This window comes from Cherax quadricarinatus, chromosome 8 (assembly GCF_038502225.1).
Source record: "Cherax quadricarinatus isolate ZL_2023a chromosome 8, ASM3850222v1, whole genome shotgun sequence".
NCBI lineage: Eukaryota > Metazoa > Arthropoda > Malacostraca > Decapoda > Parastacidae > Cherax > Cherax quadricarinatus.
Genome location: NC_091299.1, coordinates 40224924 through 40245441, shown reverse-complemented (window position 1 = coordinate 40245441; position 20518 = coordinate 40224924). Strand labels below are relative to the sequence as shown.

General features: G+C 39.5%; 1 protein-coding gene across 1 annotated transcript in view; it reads right to left on the bottom strand.

Moving 5' to 3' along the window:
• Window positions 1–20518, bottom strand: part of LOC128685269 (complement factor H-like) — a 142220-nt gene that overhangs the window by 69960 nt on the left and 51742 nt on the right. The window contains exons 9-10 of the mRNA XM_070083105.1: window positions 15121–15327; window positions 5555–5731 (exon numbers count right to left, since the gene is read on the bottom strand). Of these exons, the coding sequence (XP_069939206.1) occupies window positions 5555–5731; window positions 15121–15327 (384 nt within the window). The remainder of the gene's footprint in view (window positions 1–5554; window positions 5732–15120; window positions 15328–20518) is intronic.

The following is a 20518-nucleotide window of genomic DNA, read 5'->3' as shown; positions in this document are numbered from 1 at the left end:
CTTTATTGTAGACGTTTCGCCATCCAGTGGCTTTATCAATACAGATTGTAGGACATAATTAGAAGACAGTAGAACTATATACAAAAGATGAGGTAATCAGTCCCTCAGCCTTGGATTTAATCTTCACAGCATCGTGGTGGTGGAGAATCTGGAGCAAAGGCAAGGAGACTGGCGGTTATACAGGCGTCAGTGGATGGGAACGTGTAGCAGACGAGGGCATAGTCACTTGTAGGCGGGATTCCCCAGTGGAAGTAGGTCCTACCCACAGGGATGGGTTAGTTGGTTCAGAGGACATCTACAAGACCTTCTTCACGGCTACTACAACTAACCCATCCCTTCGGGTAAGACCTACCTCCACTGGGGAATCCCGCCTACCAGTGACTATGCCCTCGTCCCTATCCACTGACGCCTATATAACCGCCAGTCTCCTTGCCTTTACTCGAAACAACATTCTACACAGCCTAGAGCAAGACCACAACAATCACTGGTCACAACTCATAAAACAAGCGGACAAACAGCGTATTAAAAACACTAAAGCCTTCTGGAACTTTATTAAAAAAATCAGAGGCACAACTCCCACCAACAAATTCAAACATCACCCACAACAACACACAGATCTCAGACCCGCAGGCGGCTACTAACGTCTTCAAACACATCTGGGAGAACATCTTCCACCCTCACCCTAACGTTATTCAACACATTCAGAACATAGAACACTGGAACACTGCACACACACAAGAAACAACACCAGATAGCCACATCCATCTGGACTCTCTTACCTCCTCCCAAGAACTTGACACTCCTTTCACCAACACAGACATTAAAACTCTTCTCAGACACCTTCCTCCCAAGGCTCCTGGTGCCTCTGGCCTAAACCATATTATCCTAAAACACCTTCCTGACTCTATCATTACTGCCTACACAAACCTCCTCAATGCCTCCCTTGCCTCTGGATACTTCCCTTTCCTTTTCAAAGCTGCTACTGCTATCCTCCTTCCTAAACCCAAAAAAGACCACTCTGATCCTAGAAACTATCGCCCTATCAGTCTCCTCGAAACTTTAGGAAAATTCTTTGAAAAACTCATCAACCATCACCTTCGCAGATACCTGGAACACAATTCTCTACTTTCTGATGGCCAGTTTGGCTTCAGAACACACAGATCCACACAGGATGCCATTAACATCATTCTCAACTACATCCACATAAACACAAAACAAAGAAACAGGACAGCCCTGGTTGCAAAAGACGTTAAAAAAGCTTTTGACACTGTCTGGCACGAAGGGTTCAAGTACAAACTCTGCACTAACTTTAACCTGCCTCTCACCACTCGTAAACTCCTCTGCAACTTCCTAGATGGCCGTACCATGAGAATCAAAGTCCAAGGCTGTTACTCTGACTATTTCACACTAAATGCCGGAGTACCCCAGGGATCTGTCCTCTCCCCCACAGGAAGAATAAAGGTCACAATACTGGGAGTGTATCAATTCACAAGTAATCCTGACTAGAGAGAAAACTTCAGAGGACGTGTCGCTCGACCTGCACCATTATCATATCACAAGTGAGTGAGAAGATTCAGGAAATCGTAATGACACGATTGCAAGAAAACCATATCACAGACGGGGATTGAACTCGCGGTTAGCAAGTCGTAAAACTCCAGATCGATGAGTTAGCCACTGGGAAATCTGGATACAATAAGATTCATCCAACTAGGTATAGTTATATCCAATAGAAAGGTTAGCATAAGCACCACTGTGACCACAAATGCAAGTTTTTACAGATGAATCTTATTGTAGCCAGCTGGCCCAATGGCTAACTCGTCGCTGTGGAATTTTACGACTCACTAACCGCAAGTTCAAGCCCCGCCCGTTGTATGGTTTGTGTGAGAAGCACAGAAGGCCAGAAGTGTGGTAGAGAAGAGGGAGAGTGGAGTAGTAGTGCTAATAGTAATAGTAGTAGGAGTGCTAATAGTTATAGTAGTAGTAGCAGTAATAATAGTAATAGTTGTAGTAGTAGTAGTAGTAGTAGTAGTAGTAGTAGTAGTAGTAGTAGTAGTAGTAGTAGTAGTAGTACTTTTCTTCAGAAATCAAGAAGTATAATAAAATATGAGCAGGGAAGGAAACTTACATAACTACTGCCGACCCAACCATTACCTACAAGTATATGGTCTCCTAAAACCCGAAATCTGGGGTACAAATCAGACCATCACTTCTGGTATAGGCAGCACTGCTCACATATTGGTTCCGACAAAATCATTACCTAGTTTTCACAGCACTCTCAATAACGATTAACTCTGGCACTTCGACAACTTTCTATTTAGAATCAGAGACTCGGGACATGAACGATGTCTGTTTGGATAATTCGTTGTCCGCCATTATCTCAATAAACCAGACTATAGCTAAACTCTGTGTCAAGATCTCTGACGATAGGGAATGACCACAAGGTCTTCGCTGACCTCATCGAGTTGTGTGTAAATTACAAATGTTTCTCCATCGATAACCAACTTCGCAAGCAGCAGACAAGTATGGCCATATAGTTCTTAATCAGTGTAATCCTCATGAATCTCTACATAGAGTTCCTTAAGGCGGAGATTCTATGACATCTTTCTTGCTGAAGTACTGTGAATACGATGTGTTGATGACATCATCATCATTGCACCCAACACGCTCTTCCAGCTCACTGCTGATCTCAACAATACTGAGACTTCTATTTAGATCTCACTACATGAAAAGAATAACACTCTTCCTTTCCTCGACGCTCTTTTACAAAAAAAAAAAATAATACTAGTAACTCCATTCAGTTTTGTGTGGAAAGTAAACTCACAAACCAAAATGATCATATTTATCTCTGGTCTCGCTAATCCACTAAAACTAAGAGAGGTGCTCTTCTGAGTTTTTAAATAATAAGACATGTCACTGAGACAACATTTCGCTCTCCAAGGGCTTTGTAAGCGATTCATTCTCCAGTTAGCACACGGAAACCAATTATCCTATTATTTTTTTAATTATGCTAGGAAATTTACAAATTTACACCTGTACAGTTTAAAACTGAGAAGAATTTATTTTTAAGATAGATGCAAAATACACCAGTGATCACTTGCACCAAGCTCTTCAGTTATTTCCACATTATTTACAAGGTTTCTTTATTTGACAAGACTAGATCGTGCAAATTATTACCTTTAGTAGACGTTGTGGTCTTGTCTTCAAGACGTTGTGGTCTTGTCTTCAAGACGTTGTGGTCTTGTCTTCAAGACGTTGTGGTCTTGTCTTCAAGACGTTGTGGTCTTGTCTTCAAGACGTTGTGGTCTTGTCTTCAAATTTCTGCTTACCATGATTCCCAAGCCTTTTTCATATTCTGAAGGACTAAGTTCTACATCACCTATATTAAAACTATGATGGTTATTTTCGTTCCCAAGGACAAGGACCTTACATTTATCCACATTTAACTGTTTCTTCGACTTTTCAGACCATGACATTAATTAATTCGTCTAAATCCTGCTGCAGTTCATTGGTGACATTCTCAGAATCTATCATTCAACCTGTTTTTGTGTCAGCATTGAATTTACTCATGTCACTCGTTATTACTTCACTAATTTCATTAATGTAAATTATGAGCAACAGTGGACCAAAAAACTGATCTTACTAGACCCCTATTAATGCAAACTCTGTCTCGTATTCCATTGGTCAACCTTTCATAGTTCCATGCTAGAAACATACCTCCTATGCTTCATTGTTTGATAATCATATCCCTCGTGACTGTAACGTTACTTAATTTATTTTCTTCGGGTCCTAAATAATTAGTGATTCCTGGGATATCGTTCATGTCTTCTTGTGTCAATACCGACAAGAAAAAAGTATTAAAAATAGAGCATATATCCTGTTCATTTCAGTAAGCTGTCAAGACCTACTTTGTAGTGATCTGTTTTTACCCTGATCTTTGCCCAATACACTTGAAAGAACCTTTTTGGATTTGTCTTTGATTCTCTAGCTACTTTAACTTCATATTCGTGTATAGCTTCCCTAATCCCCCTTTTACCCTTTAAAATAAACATGTTGGTCAATAAGTTTAACTTCTCTTCTGATGGGCTTATAAATTTCTCTTTTTTCCCTAACAGATGTTTTTATCTCCTATTCATCAATTTAGAATCGTTCTATTTGACCTAATTTCTCCCTGAGAATTGTATATATTTTCAGCCCTTTGTACATTATTAAAAAAAAAGTTACATTCACGGTTCCTATCATTATTGTATCATCTTCAATAGAATCATTAGACAGATATCCCCCAGTCAAGACTAGACAAGTATTTCCTAAGTCTATTATAATGGTGCAAAACCAAAATCTGGAACTTTTACCGTATTATCTTTATTATCGTATTCCCAGGTAACATGAACAGTAACAGGTTTGTGATCGCTTCCGCCATGCTCCCAGATTATTAACGAGGGTTTCCATATTTGACAAAACCAAGTCCAACAGAATGTTACCTCTGGTAGGTTCTGTTACAAACTGCTTTAAAAAGCAGTCCTGCAGTCCTAAACTACTTCTAGGAAGTCACTGGACTCTAAATTTCCGGTCTAAGTAGTCCAGACTATTTGACTTAAGTTAAAATCCCCTACTGCTAGTACGTCATCATGTTTAGAAGCCCTAACAATTTCATTCCTGTTTGGGAAGGGGGGGCGGCGGTACATAACGCTAAAAATAAATATTTCTCTTCCTGGAAATTCTACCCACACAGATTCAGTGTCTAATTCATCGATTTTTATACAGGCTTTTCATGGAACATTTCAGGTTATCTTGGACATATAACGCTACTCCACTCTCCTTCCTGGTATTTCCATCACATGAAACAACTCAAACCTTTAAATGTGGCGCACGACAATCATGTCCCGACTCTTAAAATTAAACCATGTTTCAGTTATTGCAATAACATCAACGTTACTCGCATGTGCAACGAAACGTATTTCATTATGTTTATTCCTGACGTTTCCATTATTATTAATATTAAAAATATTAAGATTTTGTTTTGTTATACATATTTTCCCAAGTCAGCTTTGCTTTTCTATAATTTTTTTTATCATGTTTACCCAGTGTTACTTGAGGACTGTTATTCCTGACATTAAAGACTAAATCAATATTTTCGCTATTCATATTTTTCCCTTCCAAAATCCTTCAGTTATTCCTATCATAAGCCTAACCGAGAAGTTAATTTCGATATTCCTCAGTTGTCTCTTTGCGTCACTATACTTCCTACATATACAGACATCCTTTCTCCCACTGTATGAGCGAAACGTGCTCAGTAAAGGATCACATTATACTGAATTTATATCTCTTTTTTTTTCATACCAACATTAAGCCAGTTCTATGCATGCATTTTTGTTTTACAAACGAGGTTTGAATTTTGAATCTGAATATTAATAAAAGTCTTCAAAATAACCCTTTAGAAGTAACTAAATTAGCCAAGATACCTTTTCATAACTCTGTATAAAGAACTGAGGTGAACTGTGTTCTTATGAACCTGGCAACTGAAGCCCCTTAAACACTAGAAGGAAGAAAACTGTACCTTTCTGGCAGGGGAGAAACTGCCAGCCATTGCTGGTGCAGGTGATCTCCTGCGTACTGACGTTGTGGGAAACTTGGTAACTATAATTGCAGGTGACGGTAACTTGCTCGCCTATCGTCCACACATCAGTAGACAAGGAAGTTGTATTGGCGTTAAGTAGATTAATGTTCAGGCATCCTGGGGAAAGAAGGAAAAATTCTTGTAAGATGGTGATAACAGCATAACACTAGCTTGGGTCTAGTTATAGGTACAATAAGAATGAATATGTTCCAATTATAATAATCAAGATGAAATGTTAAACCTGTATGGGTTATACAAAACCTGGGAAATGAGGTTTGGGGGGGATTATGTTTAATCCATAACAAAAGAGGGTTAATTCATTTCTTTTAATATAAGATCCCATCAACACTACCCACACCTTGGAGAGAACTGTTGTGTCAACCAGAAATATTATACAAAACCAATTCTAAGAAAAGACAACTGTGCCTTCCTATAAATTACTAAATGTGTAAAATACTATATGTAAAAACGAGAAACTTTCGTTTTTTCTTTTCCAGGTAACCTGCCTGGGTGGGAGACGGTCGGTGTGTTAAAAAATACTGAGCCTTCAGTAAAATTATTAAGTCAGCTCAGGGGTTGTACCTAGTAAATTTGAGGGTAAATGTCTACCCGATAAGAGATCTTACTGAGCCACGCTATTCATCGTGAACTAGCTTAGTGCCATAGGAGATCAATTCTTTCATTATGAATATAATAATGGTATACAATACTAATACATGTGCAACAGTTAGGTATCTTTATTCCGAAACGTTTCGCCTATACAGTATTCGTCTTCCGTGGAATACAGACAAGACAGCAGAAGCAGTGGAGATGTAAAAATGAAGTAATCATGGACAGAACACATCGACTCCAGGCTGAGGGACTGATTACATGAAACTCCTATCAACTTCCACTGTTTCTCTGCAATGGACAGAAGAAGCCACTGGCTAGCGAAACGTTTTTAGAATTAAGATTCTACAAAAATCGTCATGATGTAATCAGTCTATCACCTTCGACAAAGTAGTGATGAGGTGGTCAGTCCCTCATCCTGAACTCTACTGAAGGACTGACCACCTCAAAGCTACTTCGTCGAGGGTGATGGACTGATTGCATCATCTTATCACCTCATCTGCTTCTGCTATCTCCGCCATACAGGATCTGAATAACACTACTGTGCAGGCGAGAAGTTTAAGAATCAAGAAAAGTAACTGCTGTACATGTGCCTTGCTTAACTAATTATTTTTGTCACTATATTAGCCATCTAAAACAAATTAGTCAGCTAAACATTAACTTGCATGAGTTAAATATTGATGACAAGAGACAAAAAGCAACTCACAAGATGAGAGGAATTTTTCAGAGGTTTGAAATATGCTTAAGGGAAGTGATTAACGAGGGTTTGTTGTAAATATTGTAGGTTTGTACTCTATACCTGGAGTTTACCTGGAGAGAGTTCCGGGGGTCAACGCCCCCGCGGCCCGGTCTGTGACCAGGCCTCCTGGTGGATCAGAGCCTGATCAACCAGGCTGTTACTGCTGGCTGCACGCAAACCAACGTACGAGCCACAGCCCGGCTGGTCAGGAACCGACTTTAGGTGCTTGTCCAGTGCCAGCTTGAAGACTGCCAGGGGTCTGTTGGTAATCCCCCTTATGTATACTGGGAGGCAGTTGAACAGTCTTGGGCCCCTGACACTTATTGTATGGTCTCTTAACGTGCTAGTGACACCCCTGCTTTTCATTGGGGGGATGTTGCATTGTCTGCCAAGTCTTTTGCTTTCGTAGTGAGTGATCTTCGTGTGCAAGTTCGGTACTAGTCCCTCTAGGATTTTCCAGGTGTATATAATCATGTATCTCTCCCGCCTGCGTTCCAGGGAATACAGGTTTAGGAACCTCAAGCACTCCCAGTAATTGAGGTGTTTTATCTCCGTTATGCGCGCCGTGAAGGTTCTCTGTACATTTTCTAGGTCAGCAATTTCACCTGCCTTGAAAGGTGCTGTTAGTGTGCAGTAATATTCCAGCCTAGATAGAACAAGTGACCTGAAGAGTGTCATCATGGGCTTGGCCTCCCTAGTTTTGAAGGTTCTCATTATTCATCCTGTCATTTTTCTAGCAGATGCGATTGATACAATGTTATGGTCCTTGAAGGTGAGATCCTCCGACATGATCACTCCCAGGTCTTTGACGTTCGTGATTCGTTCTATTTTGTGGCCAGAATTTGTTTTGTACTCTGATGAAGATTTAATTTCCTCGTGTTTACCATATCTGAGTAATTGAAATTTCTCATCGTTGAACTTCATATTGTTTTCTGCAGGCCACTGAAAGATTTGGTTGATGTCCGCCTGGAGCCTTGCAGTGTCTGCAATGGAAGACACTGTCATGCAGATTCGGGTGTCATCTGCAAAGAAAGATACGGTGTTGTGGCTGACATCCTTGTCTATGTCGGATATGAGGATGAGGAACAAGATGGGAGCGAGTACTGTGTAGGACCCATCTTGTTTAAGTTTGTAAGTTAATAAATATTGTAAACTTGTAAATTATATGTTATATACGGAACTTTACACAGTGACGTCACTAAACACACCTGGACTTATTTGTTTCAGTGTAAATATTGATGTTTCTCATGTTTATACTGAGTTTTTCATGCTTTTACTGAAGTTTCTGAAGTTCATATTGATGTTTATGTTGTGTAAACTGATTTTTTTTACACTGATATTTTTGATGTTTATATCGATGTTTCTTATTTTATACAAATGTTTCTCGTTTTATGCTGTTGTTATTCACGTTAATGCTGACATTTATGATGTTTACGCTCTTTTCTATTGTTTGTACTAATGCTTTGATGTTTATACTGATGTTTTTGATGTTCATACTGACGTTACTCTTGTTTGTACTGATGTTTCTCTCATCTTTACACTGATGCGTCTGATGTTGTACACTGAGTTTTCTCAGTGTAAAGCATAATTTATTTCTAATGCTTCTTGTAATTTTTCTAATGATTATATTGTTTATATATATATATATATATATATATATATATATATATATATATATATATATATATATACTGATGCTTATATAAATGTTCCTGGTGTCTATACAGAAGCATGTTTACACTGATGTTTTTTAAATTTTTTGATGTATATACTGATTCTCTGATGTTTCTCTTCTTGAAACTGATGGTTTTGCTGAACTTTCTGATGTTTATACAGATGTTTCTGATATTATACTGATGCTGATATATATATATATATATATATATATATATATATATATATATATATATATATATATATATATATATATATATATATATATATATATATATGTCAGTTACATTAGAAAACCAGCATAAACGTGAAGCATCAATATAAATATGTACAGCAACAGACACACCAGAAACTTTACTAAAAACATCAGTAAAAACTCCAAAAACAATCGATATATATATATATATATATATATATATATATATATGTATATATATATATATATATATATATATATATATATATATATATATATATATATATATATATATATATATATATATATATATATATATATATATATATATATATATATTGTTAATGTTGCAGTTTAAAAACTGTAGTGTAAAGCACCCTTCTGGCAAGACAGTGATGGAGTGAATGATGGTGAAAGTTTTTCTTTTTCGATCCACCCTGCCTTGGTGGGAATCGGCCAGTGTGATAATAAAAAAAATAATATATATATATATATGTATATATTATTGTGACCACGAACGAGTGGTATTGATCAATAACAACACTTCGCTAGCCAAGTACTCGAACCCATGCTACTTTGGCCTGCCTCATGGTGGGCGAAAACGTATGCCCTACCCTTAAGGATCGTATGGTCCAGTGGATTAGGGCGTCATGCGTTTTCGCCCACCATGAGGTAGGCCAAAGCAGCATGGGTTCGAGTCCTTGGCTAGTGCAGTGTTGTTATTGATCAACACCACTCATTCGTGGTCACAATAATATATATATATATATATATATATATATATATATATATATATATATATATATATGCAATAAGATCACAGTAAACAGGTGATTTCAGAATATGCAAAACAACCACTCTGAAAAAATAGAGAAATTCCAAGCGCTTTCGTGACTACTCACATTATCCTTGATAATGTGAGTGGTCACGAAAGCGCTTGGAATTTCTCTATTCTTTCAGAGTGGTTGTTTTGCATATATATATATATATATATATATATATATATATATATATATATATATATATATATATATATATATATATATATATATATATATATATATATATATGTATATATATATATATATATATATATATATATATATATATATATATATATATCGATTGTTTTTGGAGTTTTTGCTGATGTTTTTAGTAAACATAAGAACATAAGAACGAAGGAACACTGCAACAGGCCTACTGGCCCATGCGAGGCAGGTCCAAGTCTCCTACCGGCTTAAGCCAATGCACCCAACCTAGTCAGGTCAGGTCACATTGACTTAAGGGAGGAACACGGCAACCGACCTGGTACCACAAGCTATCAGGTCCAACTCACATCCACCCACATCCACTCATGTATTTATCCAACCTATTTTTAAAGCTACACAACGTTCTGGCCTCTATAACTGTACTTGGGAGTTTGTTCCACTCATCCACAACTCTGTTACCAAACCAGTACTTTCCTATATCCTTCCTGAATCTGAATTTTTCCAACTTAAAACCATTGCTGCGAGTCCTGTCTAGGCTAGATATTTTCAGCACACTATTTACATTCCCTTTATTTATTCCTGTCTTCCATTTATACACCTCAATAATATCTCCCCTAATTCTACGTCTTTCTAGAGAGTGCAGATTCAGGGCCCTTAGTCTATCCTCATAGGGAAGGTTTCTGATACATGGGATCAACTTTGTCATCCTCCTTTGTACATTTTCCAGAGCATTTATATCCATTCTGTAATACGGTGACTAAAACTGTGCAGCATAATCTAAATGAGGCCTAACCAAGGATGTATAGAGTTGAAGAACAACCTGAGGATTTCTATTATTTATGCTTCTTGATATGAAGCCGAGGATTCTATTAGCTTTATTGCGAACACTTATGCACTGTTGTCTTGGTTTCAGATTACTGCTAACCAGAACTCCTAAATCTTTTTCGCAATCCGTAATATTAAGATCTACATTATTTAGTTTATATGTGGCATGGTTATTGTCCTGTCCAACATTTAGAACTTTGCATTTGTCTATATTAAACTGCATCTGCCACTTTTCCGACCACTGCATCAGTCTATTCAAATCTTCCTTAAGTGCTCTAATGTCCTCGTCAGAATGAATTCGATGGCCTATTTTGGTGTCATCGGCAAACTTGCTGATGTCGCTCTTTACGCGCTCATCTATGTCGTTTATGTAGATTGTGAACAGCAGGGGGCCCAACACTGACCCCTGTGGAACACCGCTCGTGACGCTTCCCCACTCTGATTTCTCCCCATTTATGCAAACTCTCTGCTGCCTATTTGTCAACCATGCCTCTATCCAGGAAAAAATTTCTCCTCCTATTCCATGTGCCTTAATTTTCCTCAATAGTCTCTGATGTGGGACCCTGTCAAAAGCCTTACTGAAGTCCATATACACAATATCATATTCATTACCATGATCTACCTCCTCAAATACCTTAGTGAAAAAAGTTAATAAATTCGTAAGTCAGGAACGCCCCTTTGTAAAACCATGCTGAGATTCGTTGATTAATTTATGCTTTTCAAGGTGGCTACTAACTGTCTCTGCAATTATTGATTCCATAAATTTTCCCACTATGGAGGTTAGGCTTATTGGTCTATAGTTCGAAGCTAAGGACCTGTCGCCTGCTTTGAAAATAGGTATCGCATTTGCCATTTTCCACTTATCTGGCACCATGCCAGTTTGTAGTGATATGTTGAAAAGATTAGCCAAAGGTTTGCTAAGCTCCTCTTTACATTCCTTTAGAACCCTTGCATACAGTTCATCAGGGCCTGGGGATTTGTAACCATCACCACCTACCTGACCCTTAGTCAGGTCATTCCAGTTCAGCCCACCTAAGTAATTTTTCAGTCCTATGAAATCAGCCAAGCGAAAGTCAGGGACGGAGACCTGATTGACATTATTAGGGGAACTCCATGATATATTAAAACTGAGTGATTTGTGATCACTTTCCCCAAGCTCATCATTAACCTCAAGATTATTAATTAGTGTTTCCCTACTGGCAAGAACCAAATCAAGGAGGTTATTTCCCCTAGTTGGCTCTGTCACAAACTGTTTTAAAAAACAATCCTGGATCATATCAAGAAAGTCACCTGACTCTAAATTTCCTGTCAAATTGCTCCAGTCAATCTGTCTATAGTTGAAATCTCCCATTAGCACAACATTTTCGTATGTAGATGCCTTGCGAATTTCGTCCCATAGAAGTTTACTGCACTCCCTATCAAGATTTGGGGCCCTGTAAATCACACCCAAAATTAGTTTTTCTCGGCCCTCGAGAAGCTGTAACCAAACAGATTCAGTGGCTGTCGCTTCTAATTTTATATCTTGTCTAACACAACAAATTAAATTGTCACTGACATACATCGCTACTCCACCACCCTTCCTGTTGACCCTGTCAGTGTGGAATAATTTATAGCCTTGTATGTGACATTCAGAGGGCATCTCTCTGTATTTCAGATTGAGCCAGGTCTCTGTTATAGCAATAATATCTGTTTCCTGCACTTGCAATTAATCTTAGCTCATCTATCTTATTTCTTACACTCCTGCTATTAGTATAGTAAACCTTAAGGGAGCTAGTCCCTTGCTGATAAATTAGACACATGTGCAACTCTTGGGTATCTTTATTGAGGAAACGTTTCGCCACACAGTGGCTTCATCAGTCCATACAAAGGAGAATCTTGAAGAACAGGAGGAGAATGAGGTAATCAGTCCCTCAACCTTGAGTCGATGTGGTCAGTCCATCAATCTTGAATAGGTTGAGGGACTGATTACCTCATTCTCCTCCTGTTCTTCAAGATTCTCCTTTGTATGGACTGATGAAGCCACTGTGTGGCGAAACGTTTCCTCAATAAAGATACCCAAGAGTTGCACATGTGTCTAATTTATCAACATGTCGGTTCTCTGAACCATTCATCTATAGTCCCTTGCTGCCCTCTGCTGTCCCCCTTTGTTTGCTGACCTGATCTATTGTCTTTATTTATAACTTCATGCTGAATGCCTTTTATACATTTACTGTTTTGAACCCTAGTGTTGCAACCTGCTTGTTTCCCACACACACCCATACCTCTATCTTCTATCAGTTTAAAATCATAGGTATTTCACCAATGGCCTTCTCAATTGAGTTTGCAAGTGCTACCACCCCAGCCCCAGAGAGATGTACCCCATCCCTTGCATACATACATGTTTGCCATAAAAGTTGTTCCAGTTGTCAACGAATGGGATTGCAAGTTCCTTGCAGTATCTGTCTAGTCAGCAATTTACACCAATTGCCCTAGACAACCATTCATTTCCTACTCCCCTTCTAGGCAAGATGCTACATATGATTGGGACCCCTCCCTTAGACTTAATGAAATCTATAGCTGACCTGTACTTATCTAGCAGCTCTTCTCTCCTACCCTTCCCAATATCATTTCCACCAGCACTGAGACAGATAATGGGCTTGTTCCCATTACCTAACATGATATTTTCCAGCCTGTTAACTATGTCCCCAACACCAGCTCCAGGGAAGCACACTCTATCTCTCATCTTCTTATTCCTATTACAAAAAGCACGGTCAATATATCTTACCTGAGAGTCACCAACCACAAGAATGCGCTTACCTCTGTTAGCAGGGGCAGTAGTACCCTTACCTTCACTGGCCACTGAAGTACATTCATCCTGAAGAACAGAGAAGCGATTTCCTACCTTCAGATCTTCACTCTTAACTTTCCTTATTCTGATTCTCCTCCCATTACTGGTTACCACTCGCCACTTGTAGCATGTGCTGGACTGCACCTCACTGCTAGAAGCCTCATTCCCGACAACTCCAGCCACCTCACACTCTCTCCCAGACCCATTGAGGTAGACCTTCAGCCTCCTAATCTCCTCCTGGAGAAGCAAGACCTCCTCCTTCAACTCTCCAACCTCAATTTTTAAAACACTGCAGAAGCAAGCCATGCTTTGTAACCGTCCACGCTAATCCCCAAAGCAGCTCAGGGTCTGTGACCTCACGTGACGACTGACCACTGACCACTGACTGGTGTTTCTGTTGATGTACATATTTATATTGATGCTTCACGTTTATGCTGATTTTCTAATGTTTTTAGTTATCTTCTTTTATTTTTTATTTTATGTTTTTAATATTTCTGATTGTATACTGATATTTCCTATATTTATATTGACATTTTGATTAATTTGATGTTTACTGTGATGTTCCTTATGTTTACAGTGACGTTTATGTTTACTGCGACGTTTCTTATGTCTACTGTGATGTTTCTTATGTTTACGGGGAAGCTTATGTTTACTGTGATGTTTCTTATGTTTACTCTGATGTTTCTTACATTTACTTTGATGTTTCTTATGTTTACTGTGACACTTCCTGAATCTGAATTTTTCCAACTTAAAACCATTGCTGCGAGTCCTGTCTAGGCTAGATATTTTCAGCACACTATTTACATCCCCTTTATTTATTCCTGTCTTCCATTTATACACCTCAATCATATCCCCCCTAATTCTACATCTTTCTAGAGAGTGTAGATTCAGGGCCCTTAGTCTATCCTCATAGGGAAGGTTTCTGATACATGGGATCAACTTTGTCATCCTCCTTTGTACATTTTTCCAGAGCATTTATATCCATTCTGTAATACGGTGACCAAAATGTATATAAATGCTCTGGAAAATGTACAAAGGAGGATGACAAAGTTGATCCCATGTATCAGAAACCTTCCCTATGAGGATAGACTAAGGGCTCTGAATCTGCACTCTCTAGAAAGACGTAGAATTAGGGGGGATATGATTGAGGTGTATAAATGGAAGACAGGAATAAATAAAGGGGATGTAAATAGTGTGCTGAAAATATCTAGCCTAGACAGGACTCGCAGCAATGGTTTTAAGTTGGAAAAATTCAGATTCAGGAAGGATATAGGAAAGTACTGGTTTGGTAATAGAGTTGTGGATGAGTGGAACAAACTCCCGAGTACAGTTATAGAGGCCAGAACGTTGTGTAGCTTTAAAAATAGGTTGGATAAATACATGAGTGGATATGGGTGGGTGTGAGTTGGACCTGATAGCTTGTGGTACCAGGTCGGTTGCCGTGTTCCTCCCTTAAGTCAATGTGACCTGACCTGACTAGGTTGGGTGCATTGGCTTAAGCCGGTAGGAGACTTGGACCTGCCTCGCATGGGCCAGTAGGTCTGCTGCAGTGTTCCTTCGTTCTTATGTTCTTATGTTTCTTATGTTTACTATGATGTCGCTTATATTTATTTTGATTCTTAAGGGAGTAGGTAAGGAGAGACTCACTCTGACATTCAGTTATGTTGGGTCCAACATAGTTGTAGTACGACTCATTGTACTTCGTGCAGACCAGCTTCTGGCTGGACTGGCCGACGAGGTTCGACATGCCGTTGGCTGCGCAGTTGTAGTTAAGCTTGTGGGTCTTGTAGCGTGGGTTAGTATCTGGCGTCATCACTATACCAGGTGGTGCAGGCGGGAAGGTCTCGTTACACACTGACGAAGGAGAAAGAAATCTTTTATTATTATTATTATTATTATTATTATTATTATTATTATTATTATTATTATTATTATTATTATTATTATTATTATTATTATTATTTTCACCGGGGAGCTCTGAACCTACATGACTGACACAGTGCCTGGAGAAAAGAAGATAATAAAATTTGTTTTAATGAGTCTGGAATCGAGTCTGGCCTTCAGATTACTTGCCGTGTAGAGTAGAGGTAGGAGACAATGCTACCGATTGACTAGCTTCGTATTTATTAGACAAAAGGGGGTTCACAGCGGGGAAAGTGAGATAGGCCAAAGCCAGTCTGAAGGGGAGCTGTTGTTCCTAGGTGGAGGGGACGCCAAGTAAGAGAGAGAATCATGATGGGGCAGGCTGAGCTGCTAAACCTATGCCACCAGGTAGCAAGACTATAGTGCCGCGAATTATGAACTCAACTGGGCAGGCATAGTAGGCGTCTACAAGTTTTATTTTCAGAGTAGGAGGCATATGAGAGAGAGAGAGAGAGAGAGAGAGAGAGAGAGAGAGAGAGAGAGAGAGAGAGAGAGAGAGAGTGGTGGTGGTGGTAGGACTTGTTACAGTGTGCTCCACAAACTATCTTAATTATTACTTAATTACAAGGGTTGGTGAGGAAAAAATCTATTCCGTGACATTGTACTTCCTACAGCACATCAGTAGAAGAAAGTCACCTCCTTCATAGAAATGAATATCAGCGAAACAGTGATATTTAAGTGTTTTTATGGTGAACAAGTGTAGTTCGTGAGGGAGGACTGGCAGACCTATGGACTGACGCCACTATTGTCTTAAGTAAGGTTATTCAGGTACAGGTACACATAAATACTGTTACAAAGATTATGATACATAACAGCATATGTGTAGATTACCTTGGATAACCCCAAAAAGTCAAAGTGACTTATTTCCATTGGGGTCCATGTGATAAGTATTATTTATATTTAAAAGTTAAAACAGTTTAGCAATTTAACTATGTGAAAGTAATTATAATAAAAGGAGATATATTTCGGGTAAGGTGAATTCAGTTATTTGCATTAACATTAAAGATATAATCCGGTCATAGTATATGTATGTTAGGTATACAAGAAGTCGCTCTCCTCACTTTCGTTAGCCATATTCCTTAGGTATCTTTTGCCTCTCTTCTTGAAGTGGCTTATGATATAACAGGCTTTGACGTTCGCAGGTAGTCTATTTCACTCCTTTACTGCTATACAATGAAATGTACAGCAATGAAGGGCATTAATAGAACACTATCATCAGCACACAATACAAACTTACACCTGACACCGGTAGGCATGTTATACTACCTTGGGGAACCTCACATGTTATACTACCTTGGGGAACCTCACATGTTATACTACCTTGGGGAACCTCACATGTTATACTACCTTGGGGAACCTCACATGTTATACTACCTTGGGGAACCTCACATGTTATACTACCTTGGGGAACCTCACATGTTATACTACCTTGGGGAACCTCACATGTTATACTACCTTGGGGAACCTCACATGTTATACTACCTTGGGGAACCTCACATGTTATACTACCTTGGGGAACCTCACATGTTATACTACCTTGGGGAACCTCACATGTTATACTACCTTGGGGAACCTCACATGTTATACTACCTTGGGGAACCTCACATGTTATACTACCTTGGGGAACCTCACATGTTATACTACCTTGGGGAACCTCACATGTTATACTACCTTGGGGAACCTCACATGTTATACTACCTTGGGGAACCTCACATGTTATACTACCTTGGGGAACCTCACATGTTATACTACCTTGGGGAACCTCACATGTTATACTACCTTGGGGAACCTCACATGTTATACTACCTTGGGGAACCTCACATGTTATACTACCTTGGGGAACCTCACATGTTATACTACCTTGGGGAACCTCACATGTTATACTACCTTGGGGAACCTCACATGTTATACTACCTTGGGGAACCTCACATGTTATACTACCTTGGGGAACCTCACATGTTATACTACCTTGGGGAACCTCACATGTTATACTACCTTGGGGAACCTCACATGTTATACTACCTTGGGGAACCTCACATGTTATACTACCTTGGGGAACCTCACATGTTATACTACCTTGGGGAACCTCACATGTTATACTACCTTGGGGAACCTCACATGTTATACTACCTTGGGGAACCTCACATGTTATACTACCTTGGGGAACCTCACATGTTATACTACCTTGGGGAACCTCACATGTTATACTACCTTGGGGAACCTCACATGTTATACTACCTTGGGGAACCTCACATGTTATACTACCTTGGGGAACCTCACATGTTATACTACCTTGGGGAACCTCACATGTTATACTACCTTGGGGAACCTCACATGTTATACTACCTTGGGGAACCTCACATGTTATACTACCTTGGGGAACCTCACATGTTATACTACCTTGGGGAACCTCACATGTTATACTACCTTGGGGAACCTCACATGTTATACTACCTTGGGGAACCTCACATGTTATACTACCTTGGGGAACCTCACATGTTATACTACCTTGGGGAACCTCACATGTTATACTACCTTGGGGAACCTCACATGTTATACTACCTTGGGGAACCTCACATGTTATACTACCTTGGGGAACCTCACATGTTATACTACCTTGGGGAACCTCACATGTTATACTACCTTGGGGAACCTCACATGTTATACTACCTTGGGGAACCTCACATGTTATACTACCTTGGGGAACCTCACATGTTATACTACCTTGGGGAACCTCACATGTTATACTACCTTGGGGAACCTCACATGTTATACTACCTTGGGGAACCTCACATGTTATACTACCTTGGGGAACCTCACATGTTATACTACCTTGGGGAACCTCACATGTTATACTACCTTGGGGAACCTCACATGTTATACTACCTTGGGGAACCTCACATGTTATACTACCTTGGGGAACCTCACATGTTATACTACCTTGGGGAACCTCACATGTTATACTACCTTGGGGAACCTCACATGTTATACTACCTTGGGGAACCTCACATGTTATACTACCTTGGGGAACCTCACATGTTATACTACCTTGGGGAACCTCACATGTTATACTACCTTGGGGAACCTCACATGTTATACTACCTTGGGGAACCTCACATGTTATACTACCTTGGGGAACCTCACATGTTATACTACCTTGGGGAACCTCACATGTTATACTACCTTGGGGAACCTCACATGTTATACTACCTTGGGGAACCTCACATGTTATACTACCTTGGGGAACCTCACATGTTATACTACCTTGGGGAACCTCACATGTTATACTACCTTGGGGAACCTCACATGTTATACTACCTTGGGGAACCTCACATGTTATACTACCTTGGGGAACCTCACATGTTATACTACCTTGGGGAACCTCACATGTTATACTACCTTGGGGAACCTCACATGTTATACTACCTTGGGGAACCTCACATGTTATACTACCTTGGGGAACCTCACATGTTATACTACCTTGGGGAACCTCACATGTTATACTACCTTGGGGAACCTCACATGTTATACTACCTTGGGGAACCTCACATGTTATACTACCTTGGGGAACCTCACATGTTATACTACCTTGGGGAACCTCACATGTTATACTACCTTGGGGAACCTCACATGTTATACTACCTTGGGGAACCTCACATGTTATACTACCTTGGGGAACCTCACATGTTATACTACCTTGGGGAACCTCACATGTTATACTACCTTGGGGAACCTCACATGTTATACTACCTTGGGGAACCTCACATGTTATACTACCTTGGGGAACCTCACATGTTATTGGAAAGGGTTCAGATTCTGTGTTGTTGATCTTGATAATTAGTTTCCTGTTGCGCAGGTAGGACTTAAACCAGTCTACGGAACCTATGCCGATAGCTTGTAGTTTCTTACAAAATATAAACCATACCACGGGTGGGGTTTGAACCCGCGGTCAGAGAGTCTCAAAACTCCAGACTCTCTGACCGCGGGTTCAAGCTCCACCCGTGGTTTGGTTTGTTTGCAATCGTGTCATTACGATTTCGCGAGTCATGCTTACATAATATATTGTGGTGTCGGATGAATAAGATCTCCAAAAACCTGACTGGTAACTGTGAAGAATGTTTTCGTCATTAAGATAATTAACTACTTGACAGTACACCGCCTTCTCTAGAATTTTGGTTATCACACTGGGTATACTAACAGGCCTATAGTTGCTGACATCAGACCTACTATTTTTCTTGAGGATAGGAGTAACTCTGGCCTCCTTGAGCCCCTCCAGAACGGTATTTGTGGCGATGGACATACTGATTATGTGTGCAATGGGGATTAGGAATTCAGAGGCGCCATCTTCTAGGAACTTATTCGGGATGTTATCTGGACCGGTGCTCTTAGTTGGGTATAATTTACTTATTTGTTTTCATACGAAACCAAAAAATACACCTACTAGTTGGCGTACGTAATAAGGGAAGTAGATTATTGGGATTTATATCAAGAAGTGTAAGCAAAAGAAGTCCAGCGGTTATACAACACTTAGATTTCGCAGCTCAGTTCTGGTCTCCATATTATAGAATGGATATAAATTCGTTAGAAAACATTCAGCGAAGAATGATAAAATTAAATCATAGCATTTGAAATCTTCCGTACGAAGAAAGATTGAAGTCACTTGAATTACATTCACTAGTATGACGAAGAAGAAGGGGAGACATGACCAAAGTGCATAAGTTGTAGATTGGAATTAATAATGGGGATAAAAAATAAAGTCTTAAGGTGTGATAAATGGATTTGAAAACCAACAAGTTGAAGATTGAGACACTTATGCAACATATAGGAATCTTCATTGAAGAAACGTTTCGCCACATAATGGCTTCATCAGAACAATACAGTGCAGAAAGGTGTAAGTAGAGGAGGAGTTTGAGGTAATCAGTCCTTCAGCCTGGAATCGATATGTTCAGTCCATCACTCTTGTAGGAAGTACAGCATAGGGCGGAGAAGTGGCTTATATACTGTAGTCAGGTGAGTCGAAGCAGGAGGAGGCGGGATCACAGTAGAACCATTCATTAGTGTAAGTAGGTCTTCGTATAAAGGTTGGACAAGTGTTGAAGAATTCCTTGTATCAAGATCCAAT